Source organism: Eurosta solidaginis, chromosome 3 (assembly GCF_040869045.1).
Source record: "Eurosta solidaginis isolate ZX-2024a chromosome 3, ASM4086904v1, whole genome shotgun sequence".
NCBI lineage: Eukaryota > Metazoa > Arthropoda > Insecta > Diptera > Tephritidae > Eurosta > Eurosta solidaginis.
The window spans coordinates 82,320,804-82,337,925 of NC_090321.1; the positions used below are offsets into that span (position 1 = coordinate 82,320,804).

The window sequence follows — 17,122 nt, forward strand, 5'->3', positions numbered from 1 at the left end:
AGCACTCATCAAAAGCTTTCATTTGATATCCATATAGTATAAACACATTCTAGGCGTACCCGGATCCACTTTTTGGGCTATATTTCGAGACCCTAGCCTCCCAGTTGTATGAAAATTACCCTGTGCTATAGCACTCATCAAAAGTTTTCATTTGATATCCATATTGTATAAGCACATTCTAGGGGTACCGGGGTCCACGTTTTGGGCTATATCTCGAGACCCTAGCCTCCCAGTTGTATGAAAATTATCCTGTACTATAGCACTCATCAAAAGTTTTAATTTGATATCCATATTGTATAAACGCATTCTAGGAGTACCCGGGTCCACGTTTTGGGCTATATCTCGAGACCCTAGCCTCCCAGTTGTATGAAAATTATCCTGTACTATAGCACTCATCAAAAGTTTTCATTTGATATCCATATTGTATAAACACATTCTAGGGGTACCCGGGTCCACGTTTTGGGCTATATCTCGAGACCCTATCCTCCCAGTTGTATGAAAATTATCCTGTATTATAGCACTCATCAACAGCTTTCATTTGACATCCATATTGTATAAACACATTCTAGGGGTATCCGGGTCCACGTTTTGGCCTATATCTCGAGACCCTATCCTCCCAGTTGTATGAAAATTATCCTGTATTATAGCACTCATCAACATCTTTCATTTGATATCCATATTGTATAAGCACATTCTAGGGGTACCCGGGTCCACGTTTTGGGCTATATCTCGAGACCCTAGCCTCCCAGTTGTATGAAAATTATCCTGTACTATAGCACCCACCAACAGCTTTCATTTGACATCCATATTGTATAAACACATTCTAGGGGTATCCGGGTCCACGTTTTGGCCTATATCTCGAGACCCTAGTCACCCAGGTGTATGAAAATTATCCTGTACTATAGCACTCATCAACAGCCTTCATTTGATATCCATATTGTATACACACATTCTAGGGTTACCCGGGTCCACGTTTTGATCTCAAGACCCTAGACACGTAGCGAAAAAAAGGTAGACGTTGGCCGATTCTCAGACCTACCCAATATGCTCACAAGATTTTATGAGAATCGGTTGAGCCGTTTCGGAGGAGTTCAGCCTCTAAAACCGTGACAGAAGAATTTTATATATTAGATATACATATAATGTTTATAAAACCACAATCAACTATTCTCATTTGTTTAAATTTGCGTATTATTGTAAAATTTAATGATTTATTTGTTTACTTTCTGCGAACACAAGCATACAGCAATTTTATCTAATTCACTGCTTGCTTGGTGGTACCAGATGCTTTAAATTGTTCCAACGAATGAAAAATTTGTAATAGTACCAACGAGGGAAATGGTCCTTTTCATTTAACTCTATTTATTTATTTTACAAAAAAACAGAAAATTTGAAATAAAAAATTGCGCGAAGCACAGTAATTCTGCGTAGAACATCTATCTGCATAAGCGGCCTTCGGCCGCGCTTTTAAAAAATAGCGCTGGGCTACGCCATGCCAAGTCCGGGTGTGTGGTGTAACCGTGGCTATCGCCACGGTGAGGGTTATTTTTTATAAGCGCGGCCGAAGGCCGCCTATGCAGAAAAGTGTTCTACGCAGACTTGTTCCTTTTATTTTTTACTTTTAATAAATTATGTTAATTTCATAAAAAAAATGCGATTTTTTAAAATAAATTACGTTTACTTCGACGACACTATTCAAGTTTTCTTGTAATTGTAACTTTTACATATGTACATAATAGTTTGCTGTATTTTTCAAATCTCATTGTAACTGATTATATACTATAAAGATACCATTTCAAATTTGGTTTGGGATTTATTTCATTTTTTTTGGGGTTTTTTTCATTTGGGAGTTATTTCAGTTGTTTTTTTTTTGGGACTTGTGGTTTCATTATGAAATAACTGGCAAATATTGGGAGTTATTTCATTTCCTTCTTTGGGAGTTATTTCATTTATTAAAGTTGGGAGTTATTTCATTTTTATTGGGACTTATTTCATAGGGAGTTATTTCATGGGAGTTATTTCATTTGGGAGTTATTTCACTGTACCGATTTTGAAAGGGATCTTAAACTTCCTTACTTGTTCCCTATTAAATTCAAAAGATACCATCTCATTTAAAAAAAAAACGTTTCTTCACTTTCAGCAAATATTTTGGAGTACTCACTTGGATCGAGTGAGTATACTCGATACCTTTTACTGAATATGAGCATCGATACTTTGATCCGAGTATTTTATATGAGTGCCGGTATCGATACTTTTTCTAAAAGTTCCGTCACTAGGCATGCACTCCTAGTTTGAATAGAAGTTGATGCATGTGCCTTACCAACACCACGGCGCTGTATTTGAATAGCTCCGCAGAAAATCCATCAGGGCCCATTTCATTCTTTTAAATTTTAGTTCGAATCCAGAAACATTATTCGAATTCGTATTAAGAATATCTTAATAGACTAAAATTATTCGAAACTGAACTGGAAAGTTTTAATTTTATTTTCGTTGCCACAATATTTTTAGCAATGGTACTTTTTGAAAAATTTCTTGAGATTATATGGGTGCATTCAAAAATCTAACTAAAAATTCGGAGACAGCATAGAAATATTTATAGATCACAAATTTTTTTGGGTACGGTGTTATTTAATAAATGAAAGTTGCTTAAGTAAACTCAGAGTTCTTGATTTCCCTTAAGTTTTTACTTAAATTATGTCATGACCTAATCAGTTTGCACAAACTCTGTCACTAAATATCTCAGCCCTTTTACCTTAGCATCTGTGCTATTTTCACATTTTCTAATAAATTTAATATACTTCTTAAATTTGTATATAACAATGTCTCCCAACTCGTTATTATTTCCCATTTATTTAGCTCAGCTGTATGTGTCAGTATGTATATGAGACAGTTCCCATTTCTAAATTCAACATTTCATCATCTTGTCACAGACTAAACCACCAAAGTCATTTTGCGTACAAGAACACTTACCACCCCCAAAAGTGTTTCATACCCTACGGCACTTCCAAGAACAATAACAAAATGCCCCATTTTGCTACTTCACAACTTGTCACTTTGTCAAAAGTTTGGTGCATTTCGTCTATATCTTTGTTTTATGCGCTATTTTTTTATTTTTATTTTTTCTGTTTGTAAGCATTTTTTATTGGTGTCTTTGAATCATCCTCTGGTGCTAACAAACTCATGCAGCCAGTGCCTTTGCTTCTTTATTATCATCATCAACGCGGACGTCACCCTCTAATGAGCTGCAAAACTATTCTATACGCGCTCACGCTTCGTCGATGAATTCCAATTAAGCTTTTTGGAATTTTAATTGATTTAAAGTAAAAGTCCTACAAACGTCTCAGTTGTTTTAAGAGTAGTCTGATGACTTACTGTGCTGCGTAGAAAGGCAGAAAACACTAAGGAGACTAATCAATTTTGCGCAAGTTGAAAATATTAGCCAAACAGTTAGTTTAAAGAATAAAACCTTTTGTCTGGCCAAGACTTTTTGTTTTTTGGTTTTACATATATATATTTTTTTTTGAAGTGAAACTTCTTTGTAAATGTGGTAATACCGGAGAGCAAATTGTTTGTCATGGAAAGAACAAAAATATTGTAATGCCGCTTTCATTAGCATCACAAGCCCGACCTACACGTAAAAATTTTTTATGTGTGTCCCGAGATTGGATATCGAGGAACCAAAATTCTTACCTCCCAGGCACAGGTGCGCCCACCGCCAGCTTGCCTATGGCGTCAAGGCACCTTATAAATCAGCTGAGTATATATTTTCATCGATTCGTGAGCTGCGACTCGCCGGACATCGCTTTCATCAACCACAGGTTGCTTGAAACTCCGTCAGCAACTCGTCATCGGTGTGTTGCCGATTGACCAATGCTACGCACCGATATCCACCGATTCACAAGCTGCGACTCGTTGAAGATCTATTCCACCAACCACCGAGGCACTAGCGAAATTTTACGTGAACAAAGGGTCAGTAAAAAAGAAGAGTATCAAGGGCTGTGAATTATCAGGAGCCATATGGCCACACTACAATAAGAGATGAACCAGAATCTACCTAGAATATGTCCAGAATCCTTTGGATATACTTTTCGAAAATCTTTCGAAGATTTTCGGAGATATGAACTTAAAATAGTATTGATTTTATAAACAGCTCCATCTCGTGGTGGAATATCAAGCCCTTAAAGTGAAACCAGAAAATAAAAAATTTTACACGAAAAGGTTTTAAGGTGCTACCTCATGTTTCCAAGTCGTGAAATTCCAAAAAAAAAAAAGTTGGGATAATCTCACCTCTTGTATAGTAACATAGAATCAACATTCTTCCTCGCAATTATGCTATTTGGAACTTAGTATGTCGTGACACCTTAAACTTTTCTTGTAAAGTTTTCTTTTGTTGTTTACATTAAAATTGCTGGAAAGGCTTAATATGTCCGACTTAGTATTTACTGGGCTCCGACGATTTTTTTGCATCAAAACGGCTTTTCGAAAGCTTTTTGTGCGAGCTCAATTTATTCCAAATTTTCTTTTTAATTTTTTGTTCTATTATACGTATGACTTGAAGAAAGGGAGCGGTTTTGGGAAAGTGTCGATTAGAGCTGTACCGGGTTGCGTGTCTCTAAATCCCTTTTGATTTAAATTCAACCTTTTCACAAATCAAATTTAATTTCGATTGATTCCTCTGTAAAATCAAATATTAAGGCATTTAGATAAGAATACCGATATGATAAGAATGATGATCGGAATCAAATAAGCAATGTTCGCTGTCTTGATGAAATTTGGTGAGCAGGTATATTTTGGGTTCCGACTTAACATTAGTCGGAATTGGCCGTATCGTACCATCATCATATATTCCTTGACGAGTTCTGGACTTTATTATACCCACCCTTCAGGCGCTTACAAGTGGCACCACTTAACTGATCACGCTCAACAGCTAGCTAGACTTATCAGGCCTCACTGAAGAGGCGAGAAGCCTCTGTTCATCCTCAGGCGAGATTTCTGATTGAGAACTCACCCGACATTCATCCTGCGAAGTCTTTACGTCAGCCATCTCTGCATAATTCGGGAGACTACTCGGCTTCGGTATGCTCGGTGCGAAAGCTGATTCTGCTTGAACCAAAAGGTCGGAATCGGTCTTTAATTTTGAGGGCTGACTACCTTCATTTTTGGCATTTGAATTTGATTTCACTATCCCCCAATATACCAGAAATACCTATTTGGATAACACTCGGAATAACGGGTTTTATTGAGTTGCCCTCTCTAATATACGGTGCATATATTCGATAAAGAAAAGCATTGGACACCTTTGCTGGATGTGACTTCTCGTCACGTATGGTCGTCCTTGGGCTACAGAATAGCCCCTGCTCCATGAATAAATTGTCTATGAAAGATACAGTGGAGATAAAGAGCTGGGAGTAGAAGGTAGATCTGGGTAGGGAGGGTGCAAGCACCAACGAGTCGGCTTAGGGGGTTAGAATATACCCGCGGTATATTCTAGGAGCTGTGTAGCGCAACCTTTTGAGGTTGCCAGCGCAATATATAACTTCTCCAAACCCAATTGTCAACCTCACTTAACCATGGCGAGTCCTGTTATATTAACAACCGAGGTTCTGGCGACACCGAACTCCTCATGGATCTAGGGGATGGGAGAGCGGTATGGCCTAGAAGGTCGCATGTGGTCATAACAAATCGTTCCCTAGATGGTCGGGCTTGGTACCGGAACGTACCGGATCTGCATCCGGCGAAGGACCATCAACATCGATAACACTCCCCAAGACCTCCGGCAGTGTCCTTATCGCTAGAACAATAACAACAAGTCGGCTTTTTAAAATGACTCCAGTGTGTGCAAGGCGAAACATCGCCAAAAATATACCCACAGTAATAAAAGTTTTTTGTTTTATTTGAAATGCGGATAAAGTCATATATAAAAGGTACCTTTGATTTCCAATAATTTTAAAATAAAACAAGTAAGGAAGGCCAAGTTCGGGTGTAACCGAACATTATTTACTCAGCTGAGAGCTTTGGAGACAAAATAAGGGAAAATCACCATGTTGTAAAAAGAACCTAGGGTAACCCTGGAATGTGTTTGTATGACATGTGTATCAAATGGAAGGTATTAAAGAGTATTTTAAGAGAGAGTAGGCCATAGTTCTATAGATGGACGCCATTTCGGGATATCGCCATAAATGTGGAACAGGGGTGACTCTAGAACGTGTTTGTACGATTTCGGTATGAAATTAAAGGTATCAATGAGGGTTTTAAAAGGGAGTGACCCATAGTTGTTCATGTGAGGGTGTTTTCGAGATATCGACCAAAATGTGGACCAATGTGGCATTTATTTTTATTTTTCGTAATTTTCGATATCGAAAAGTGGGCGTGGTTATAGTCGGATTTCAGCCATTTTTTATGCCAAGATAAAATGAGTTCAAATAAGTACGTGAACTAAGTTTAGTAAAGATATATCGATTTTTGCTCAAGTTATCGTGTTAAGGGCCGAGCGGAAGGACAGACGGTCAACTGTGTATAAAAACTAACTGGGCGTGGCTTCAACTGGTTTCGTCTATTTTCACAGGAAACAATTAGCGTCATAGAATCTATGCTCGTACCATATTTCATAAGGATTGGTTAATTTTTGTTCGACTTATGGCATTAAACGTATTCTAGACAAACTAAATGAAAAACGGCGGAGCCATGCCCATTTTGAAATTCCTTTGTATTTTTATATTTCGTTGCACCATATAATTACTGGAGTTAAATGTTGACATAATTTACTTATATACTGTAAAGATAATCAATTTTTTGTTAAAATTTTACTTAATCCTGCCAAATTTCATCATGTTATCTTCAACGACTGCCAAATTACGGCTTGCAAAACTTTCAAATTACTTTCTTTCAAAAGTGGGCGGTTCCACGCCCATTGTCCAAAGCTTTACTAATTTTCTAATCCACGTCATAAGGTCAACACACCTACCAAGTTTCATCGCTTTATCCGTCTTTGGTAATGAATTATCGCTCTTTTTGTGGGCGTGGTTATAGTCCGGTTTCGTTCATTTTAAATAGCAATATGAGATGAGTGCCCAGGAACCTACATACCAAATTTCATCAAGGTAGCTCAAAATTTACTCAAGTTATCATCTTTACGGACGTACGGACGGACTGACGGACATGGCTAAATAAAGTTCATTTTTCGCCCAGATCATTTTGATATATAGAAGTCTATATCTATCTCGATTAGTTTATGCCGTTACGGATTGCCGTTATGCGAACAAAGTTAATATACTCTGTGAGACTTGCTCAGCTGAGTATAAAAATAAAAATTTATATACGAAAAAGCAGTTTCACTTCTATAATTCCTGAGGAAACATAACCTATTTTATTTCTTTAATTTTATTTTTCTCAATTGCTTTTCCGAATAATTGCTTAGTATCATTTTAAAATAGCTAAGTTTTGTTTTTTTCTCAATTTTAATTTCGAAGTTAAAAAAATAAAGTCCTCAAGTGAATGGTAAAACTCTGCAAGTTCTTGCATAATACTTTTATATATTTTTTGTTTCCTAGTTGTACAATAAGCATTATATTACTTAAACTTTTTTTAATTTGCAGTTTTTATAAAACGATTTTGTTTCACTTTTTCCATTTTTTTTTCTTTTTACAGCGTCGATACGCGCGATTCGAACTTCTCTGATGGCACGCATTGGTCTGATGAATCATATCGGGATCGTTTGTCCTTCACAGTGGAAGGACTTTCGGGTACATTGGCAATTAAGAAGACACGTCAGGAGGACACTGGCGAGTATCGTTGTCGTGTTGACTTTCAAAAGAGTCCGACGCGAAATTCAAAAGTGAATTTAACTGTCATAAGTAAGTGTCACTTAAGTTTATGTGTATTGTTGTTATTGTAGTTTTATAGTTGTTATTGAAGTTTGTAAGTTGGAGCCATTAAATCAAATTTATTCGTGAAGTAAATTCTTTTATGGAAAGAATTGAGTGCTTTTGTAAAGATATTATTAAAATACAAGGATATTTATAACTATTTGTGCTTAAAGCGAAAGAAGCTCAGAAGATATTGCCATAAAAAAGGCAGTAAATGAAATTTATAAATGAAGATAAGTAATGTAAATAAACTTTATTAAAAACAATCAAGGGTGGATCTACTGGAGTTTATACCTGGGCGAGACTAAAAGAAGGCGAGAGCTGCACGTGATCGACTAAGCTGCAAGGGCGTGATGGGCAGGTCTTACAACCTTAGAAAGAAAGCAGTGGCGGATCTAGGATTTGGTACTAGGGGAAATTAAGTTCTTTTTTTATTCAGCACACTCGAGATAATGATATAACAACCATATAAAAATAGTCATAAAAACCTTTCTTTCAAACCCACTTATTGCTGGTTCAATCTTCTATCGACCAATCCAAAGATTCGAGTCGTCGGGGCTTCGATTTACAGAAAAGATCGGTTATTTCTTCAATGTCCGTTTCTATTTCTTTGTGGACGTTCCCTAGTGCCAGACCAGTCAGTCGATTTTCAGACATGTTGACTCTCAAATAAGTCTTAAAGTGCTTTAGAACAGAAAAAGAACGCTCTGCGGTCGCTGATGTCACGGGGATATTCGCAAATATTTGCAACAGTGTCGTCACGTTTGGAGAAAATTAAGAAGAGTGTGCTGATTTAATGATTTTCAGGGCTGTTTGAACACTCTTGAATGGATCACTTTTACAATGGTTATGCCACAATAAAATCTCATTTTTCAGCATTGTATCATTGTGACTGGGGAAATCTTCTTTATAAAATTTAGCAGCAAGTACAATTTCTTCAATCGTTACTCCAGCAGAGTATGCTAGAATCAGTGCCTCCAGAGGCAGTATCTTCAAAAATTCACCTTTGAACCTTGACGTCAATGAAGAAATCATGTAGTCCAGGAAAGGGTAGTAAATTGTAGCTCTGTAAGTACAATGCCATGGGGGTTTTAGCCCCCATAGCCCCCCCCCCTAGATCCGCCACTGATAGAAAGAGATAGTTTCTCTCATCATTGAAAAGACGGACTGTAGGCTCCAGACAGGTTTTCTGACTGGACACCGCCCTCTGGCGTCACATGCTTTTAAACTGGCTTTATCAATGTTAGCAGATGTTTGAAGTGCAGGTTAGAGGAGGAAATGATCCAGCACGTACTATGCTCGTGCCCTGCGCTCCCAAAGCTAAGACTGCAGTTTTTAGGAGTTGCACAGCTATCAAATCTTGAATAAGCAAGTAGCGTAGGTCCAAAAAAGCTTATAGTATTTGTATAATAGCAGAAAATGTAACACAACCCCTTCAAGAAATCTCCAGCACCATCTGTAGCTTCTCCATCCCAACTTTCAACCTCACCTTAACGTGACAAGATCTGTTTTTTTTTTCGCGCGAAACTGTTTCGCCTCCAAGTTCTATGCTCGGGAACGTACCGGATCAATATCCGGCAAAGGAGTCACAACATCGATACAACTCCGCAGGGCCTTCAGGAAGTCCTTTTACAGCTACAAGAAAGCAAAGGTCTCGAAAAAGTCTCCCATCACTAAAATTTGGGCTGCATTCCCTAATAAAGGGTAAAAATCTGAGACATTTATATCCATTAAAAATAAGCTATTTCTAATATCGGTAAATTTGGTGCGCTTGATTGAATTCGGGCAAAAATGAGTAGTAATTTATTTTCCATCTGAACTATTTAAAAAAGATTAACTTAAACTTTACTTTTTTATCGGAAAAATATATATGGGCGGACATTGGCAACTTTTTTTTCGATCCAGTCTAATGTGCATCTCCTGAAAACTTAAACACATCACAGCTACAGTAAACATGAAATTTTAGAAGCTTAAACATTTTGCTTAGTTAAACTCAAATTTCTTTTTCAACAAATTTCCCATAAGATTTTGTTTCGTTTCGATTTTAATATGCTTTAAGTCATTTTCAGCTCTACACTTAAATGAAAAAATATCGCACTTAATTCACTTGTGAAGTTTGAAATAAGTTTTCTTTAGTTGCAGAAACTAAATTCAAATAAATATACGGTTCAAAGAAGTGAAGAGTTCTGTTTAGTGTTCACAAAAAGGTAGTAAAACTAACTTTAATAGGTCCAAATATATATATGGATGTGTTTGTATATAAGCTAAAAGATTTAAGACCAGTCCGTTTTGTTGTCAGAATGGTTGCATGATTTTAAATAAATATGTTCGTAAATGAATATGGAGTGCGTATATAGACATATCGGGGTGTACAATCATATTTATAGACAATATTTTCTTTGGGAGCTCTAATAGTCTATGTCGTCATTCCAACATTTATAAATTGTATAATATACTAGAAGACCCCGCATGCTTTGTTCTGCCCGAAAATTGGTTTGCCTTCATTTAAAAATTGAGCCACGTTAACCCTCTTCACTGCCTACTCCATCTTCCATTTTTCTCATAATTCTGGTCCATCCCATATTCCATTTTGTCTGCCTCAAACTTCCAAATCCCACCTCCACTCCCACATCCACTCTTACTTTCTCTAAACTTCATATTCCCACCTACAGTCCTAGTACATCTCCCACTACAAATCCCTCTCCAACTCTCATTCGCAGTCTCATCTCAATTTCCTCATATTACCGATTTCAATATATTTGTTGGTATAAACCTTTACGAACCTATATGACTAACCCAATTTTTAAAATCGCTTCCATTTTTATAAATAAGGTAAATATGGATAATTGACCCATTTTCCTTCGCGATAGCATTCTACCCTGCGATGTTTAACCCTATTAGTACACAAAGCCGTTTACCCTATTGTAGCTTCTGCCAAAAAACACAAAAAAAAAGATTTGTTTTCTTGGCTCTCCCTTCACGTTTGATCCCGTATCTTACCTCTTTTACATTCTCGATTTTTGTTTCTCCTACTCCCACTTTCTTTTCTCTCCCTCAACCTTCCTCTATTCTTCTTCATCTCCTTGCTGCACATGCTTTCCCTCCTGCCCATCTTCCCATCACACTTTCTTCATTTTTTGTTTTTTAGTCACACCTTTCTTCTCACTAACCCTCCCTTCTCTTTCTTCCCTTCTTCAACTCATACTCCGATCTCTTATTTTTCTTTTTCGAAAGGGTGTCTAAACAAAATATCAATTTAAACAAATTGCACCGAAATAAGATTTTTTGGAATAAGTGAGCCATTGGTCCACGTGCCGGAAAGAAAGTTTTCTCAAATATTAAGATGTACTTAAAGATACCATATCTTTAGCAAATCACATCAAGAATACGAATCATTACAATAGGCAAAGCCCTCGTTCACTTTCCGGAAAGAAAAGTTTGCATTAAGTTTCCAACAAATCGCACAATAAAGACTTATTGCGACAGGTCAGGCGCTGGTTCAATTTCCGGAAATAAAAGTTTCTCAAATTGTAAGTCACGGAAGTTCCCAAATACCAAATTTCAAGCAAATCGCAACAAACAATTTTACTTCGAATAGGACGGCTTGCTTAGATTGCGCTGCTTTTTACTCTCAGTTGTCTCGGTCGCCTATTTCTCCCGGGGTCTAGACTTTCCGTGAACAGCCTTCGCGGTATATGCGTTTTTATTTCTCGTTTCCGTATCCCATATTAAATATTGCATTCTATGTAAGTATATGTATGTATATCACTGACCGTCTGTATCTCATATCTCTTTTTTTGAATTTTTTTAAGTCACTTAAATTATTGCACTCTGCCATATATGTAATACTCCTATATTGCTACAAAAGTCTAGGTACATTCCCAAACATCAGAGTGCTGCTTAAACGTTTTTGTTTTGTATTCAATAATCGAATGTACCTAAATTTTAATTTTTCTTGTCACACTTATGCTGCTACAATCACACAAATTTTATAGGCTGTCTGGTTTTGATTTCGAATTCAAAACACACTGCCAGCATTTTCTATTAGCAATAAAGGAGTATTACATATCATTGTGAATGATGACTAAGTGTGATATCTTATCTGTCAACTGCCTGACAGGATGTTCAATATGGCTGCTTTTTAGCGTTTTGACAGGGTGTTCAATATGGCGGCGCCTATCTTCAGCGGGTGATAGAAAGAGATACAGAATGAGACAGCGATAGTCAATTACAAATCAGGTGATCCAATCACTTTGGAATTTTGACGTCTATGCAGAAGATATCACACTTAGTTATCATTCACAATGTTACATATATGCACTCTGCTATTTTCTGAAAACTTATTTCAAAATTTTTTACAATTAATCAAATCAAAATTTTTCATACACTCACGATTTCCTCAAAATAAAGTTCATATTGACTGAGCGTTTGGTTTAGTTGTTTTGTTTAATTGATAAATTCATTTTTTTAAGTGATAACGCATCAACTCATTTTCGAAATTTTCACGTAAATATATTTTTTAAAGTTTTTTCTTCAATTTCAGTATATTAGTGTAAGACCAATAGTGTTTGTTATCTAGGCCATACGTATACATATATGTATTGAGGACTAAGGATTGTGAAAAAGCACTGCCCGGACTATTTTCAGAATCAATCCCGCTCTATTTATAGAATATTTCGGAATTGTTTTGGGATACTTTGGGGACCATTTAGTACAAGTTATTTCGGGATAGCTTGGTTAGTATCCGGGATCATCTCGCACGCCATTTCGGAACATTTCCCGATTATATTTTCGATTTTGCATTAATTGTCGTTCAAATTTCGTAGACTCTACGTAGACGAATATTAAATTGTAGAGTAATTTTATTTAAAGAAAATTTTTAAATAACCAAAATAGGGCGTGGTTATGGCCGATATTTTCTAGTAAAAGCTGTATTCGTGCCAGAAGGAAGAAGTATGTCAAATTTCATTTCAATGCCATTGTGGATGGATAAGCAATGGTAACTCACGATTTTTTCGGCCGAGGCCTCTTTATGACGCTAGTTGTTGAAACGTTTTTCATTTCAAGTAAAAGCGTGCTTGAATTTGCAAAGAGTTAGGCTAATCTGATTCGTTTCTGGGGACCTAATGCAGACGCAATGAGTCTATAGTATAACCGAAGTTTGCTCGGCGATCCCTGCATACCTCCTCTATTTTTTGAGGTGGGTTCTTTTTTGTGACTGTCCACCGAACAAGGACTGCATTGTATAAGATAGGTTTTATAATCGCTATATATATCAAATGGGAGATAGAGAGAGCGATAGATCACAGGTATACCAAAGTCTTTTACAGGCATAACGTGCCGTTGAGGCTTTTTCCACTCTCTCCTCCATGTTGAGCTTCCACTTCGGTTTACTGCATAGAATGATTACTAGATATTTTTTGCAAACTTTCTCCTGCAGATCACCTCTCCTAGCTTGGACCTTGTGTAGTTTTCGACCTTGTACCTCTTAGTAAAAAATATACGTGTTCTCCGCGTTGACGGTCATCTCGACAGAAGATGTTCTGGTATTTATACCACCAAGCTCCTGATCTATCTCTTCGAATCGCCTAAGCGTTTGGTTAATGACCAGTGTCCACAGCAGATGCGATAATACCTCGCCCTACGGAGTGCCCCATTCCACTGATTTCGTAGCCTCTTTAAACCTCCATGGTGAAGTAATATTACTATCTTAATGATCTATAGAAAGTATTTGACCACTAACAGGACATCTCTGCGCTAGGCTTGAGCTAATCGATTTTTATGTAGGGCAGGGATCGCCACCCCATAAGCGCTTTCAAGCAATTTTTTTTGTAAAACGCTTAGGCAAGGGCACAGCATAGGCAAGCGCACCACACATCCCCGCGAGAACGCATTATATCCTCTCGCCCACAACCGAATGTATTCTGCTGTCCCCATTAGGAACTAACTGCTATAATTTCGTGTAAAATGAAATTTGAAGTAATATTTTCGGGTATATTTTTGTTTCACCTGTACGAAAACATTGAAGCTTTATTTGATTTTTTTAATAATTAAAATTTAAATTAAATTAAATTTGAATTGAACGCATGTATAAATATTTTTAAATGCTTTCAAGAAAACAATGCGATACGTTAATTTTGAAAGCTTCCAAATCCGGCTGAGTTTGTGAACGTTCCAGCGCCATTTCTGTTCGCTGAATAGTTGTAACTATCTTTTAGAAAAAAAAAAATGAAGAATAGACGTGCATAGATTGGTTGTAGCTATTTTTTTACAAAACAAAATGATGAATAGACGTTCACTGACAAAAATTTATTTCGCCTCACTTGAACTTAAAAATTGAATATGGAATATACATATTAGTGATAAGTTTGAAGTACATGCACGCTTTGTTTCACCATTATTAACCGTAGAAGATAATTTAAGATTATCACTCATTTATCTAGTAGAATATTTAGCTTGACTCTGTGTAGCGAACAGAATTTTGTTATCGAAATTTAAGTAACTTCCCGATAAGCTACAAGCTTGAAATTTGAAATATAGTTCAAAACCCGATGACAATGCAATAATAAGAAAAAAATTCCGATAGGTGGTGCATGGACCGAAATATTTAAAAAAAATCGTATTTGTGGTCCGATTTAGCTCATATTTGGAACACATATTACATACGGGAATGGAAATCGCTTTGTCAAAAAACTCCCGCTAGGAGAAAAACTCAAAAGACTCGTATCTGTGGTCTGCTTTGGCTCATTTAAATCCTTACTTTGATAATGCGTAGGAGCCCTTTTTGGCGGCAACACATATACCATTTTTTTTAATATTTTGGTCCTTGCGCCACCTGGCGGCGATTTTGTTTTTTTATTATTGCTGTAGGGTTATCTACTTGAGTTAAATATAGATACTTTATTTTTGTAAATTATTTTTGAATTATTTTACTTTGTATGTTATTTCAAAATATAAATTTTATTGGCAGTTATTTAAAAAAAAAATTTTAAATACTAATATATTAATATATTAAAAAATGTTAATAGAGTTACAAATCATCATTTAGAAGCGCTTCTTTAATTATCAATCACAAACACTAAAATAGATATAGACAAATTAGTTGCGGACAATTTTAAGTATGTATAATTCCAGTTTCCCCGTTTTCTTTTTACTTTATTAGTCTTTTTATTATTCTGCATTCTAACTTTAATCCTTCTTTCCTAAATACTATTAAATAAAAAAATGTAAAAACAAAACAAAAAAACAAAAAATGAAAAAATATACAAAAAATTAAAACAAAAAATATATAAAAGGTTAAATAAAATGAATGAATGAATTTTTATTTAATAAGAATTACAAAATATATTATTTTGTTTCCAAACAAAACAAAAAAAAATAATAAAAAGCTAAAAAATATAAAAAAAATTTATTTTAGCAGGATTACAAAATATATAATTTTCTTTCTAAATAAAATAATAACATTTTATGAATTTTCGAAGCCTTTACAGTGCACTTTTTGGATTTCAAAGTAGGTGTGGTCACGCTTCCATAAGAAGCTTGTGGCGATCCCTGATGTAGGGTATATACGTCTGAAGTTAGAGCCTGGGAAATTGAAGCTACCAAAACTTTTACCTTTATTTTACTTTTTATTCACTTGCACTGCCTCATGAATTTAGCTTTGCCAAACCAGAAACTGAAGAAAGTTTAGTGGCAAATTTGTTATAGTTTGTTTAGATGATTAAAGTGTTGCCAACTGCGGAAAACAAAATATTTGGTTTCTGAATATATGGGTTTGTAAGAATTAATGAATATAAAAATTTAAGTTTGTGGCTGTTAGTAAGGTAGCAATTTACGAGTTGGAATTGAAGAGTTACGTACATATACATATGTATATAAACATTCTATGGTTTTTTTTTCAAGATCCATTTTTTTTAAGTTTTCCAGATCCTTCTGTCAAATAAGTTTCCAAGTTTTCTGTCAATTAAATAATAGAAACGAATGGAGCAATAAGTTTTTTAATCGACTTACACAGCAACTCCTATGGCGCAATAAAGTAATAACATCTTCTCCTTATATTCAAAATTCCAGTTTACACGCTAAAATATATATTTCGAGGGGACATATCTAAGAAATTAAACTACATGGATATTGGCGAAGTTCATCGTACATTAGCATGTTTTCCTGAACATTATACCAATTTCCTTTTTATATGTACAATGTACATTTCCAACAAAATTTCAGTATGTACATCTCTACGAGCACTTGCATGCACAAAATATTTGTTTATGCTCAGAGACTTTAATTTATATGTAAGTGAAGTGTTTGCATTGAGTTTCTGTGTGATTCCGCTCGTATCAACTTTACCACGTACTGTGTTCTCACATTACGCTACAGTGTAAATACTGCACTTACGATCTCATTACTTTATTACTACATACTGTATGCTAATACCATACACTACGCTCACACTCGTAAATTATCTAGTACTCCACGCGGTACATATGCCAATATTACAAACCATTCTACATGTATCCCCCATATACATAGCATATCTCTTACAAAGGATACGCTTCGACTTCCACATTACGCTTACGTTAAGGATTTCCCTGTAACGTCAGCAAAGTTGTTTACACATCAAAAATTTACAAGTTTAGCCTACAAAAAGAAAATGCTTGAGCGTTTTGTTGTAATCTGTTTACCACGCTTCACGCTTAATAAGAACTTCATATACACATATGGATTATTTAACAAAACTTTTCCTAATTCTACCGCAAATGGAGCCGCATATTCAGTGAATGTCTTAAATTCCATACTCACATATAAAACGTATACGTCATGAATATGCACTAACCTACAAATAGGTTAGTAAATAAATCAATGCCGCGATGCAGTGCTGCAAAGTTTTCTGATGACCTTAAAGCCAAGAAAAACTTTTGCATAAGGAAAATTGCCAATGAACGCTTGAGTGCACCAAGAAAAACTTAAGTGTAAGTTTATTGTGCATATGCAAATGACATAAACTGACACTTAAAAAAAGTAAAGTTGGCAGTAGTGCAAGGATGCAGAATGCACCTTCGCACCAATCAACAAATGAAACCATCAAACCTTGAGACTTTTATAATACAGTACCATATTTATAATTTTTTAACTTTTACCTTCAAGCGCCGTCAAATGCAATACACTTCTTCAAGCTTACAAAAATTTGATAAGAGTACATTTATATAAGGCCCAGATTATGTATGACGCCGTGACACTATTGTGTCGCAGTAACTGGT

The 17,122-nt window shown here is 35.8% G+C and overlaps 1 protein-coding gene across 1 annotated transcript in view; it reads left to right on the plus strand.

Moving 5' to 3' along the window:
* side-VIII (sidestep VIII) overlaps positions 1 to 17,122 on the plus strand; it is a 930,757-nt gene that overhangs the window by 529,902 nt on the left and 383,733 nt on the right. The window contains 1 exon segment of the mRNA XM_067772586.1: positions 7,648 to 7,853. Within this exon segment, the coding sequence (XP_067628687.1) occupies positions 7,648 to 7,853 (206 nt within the window).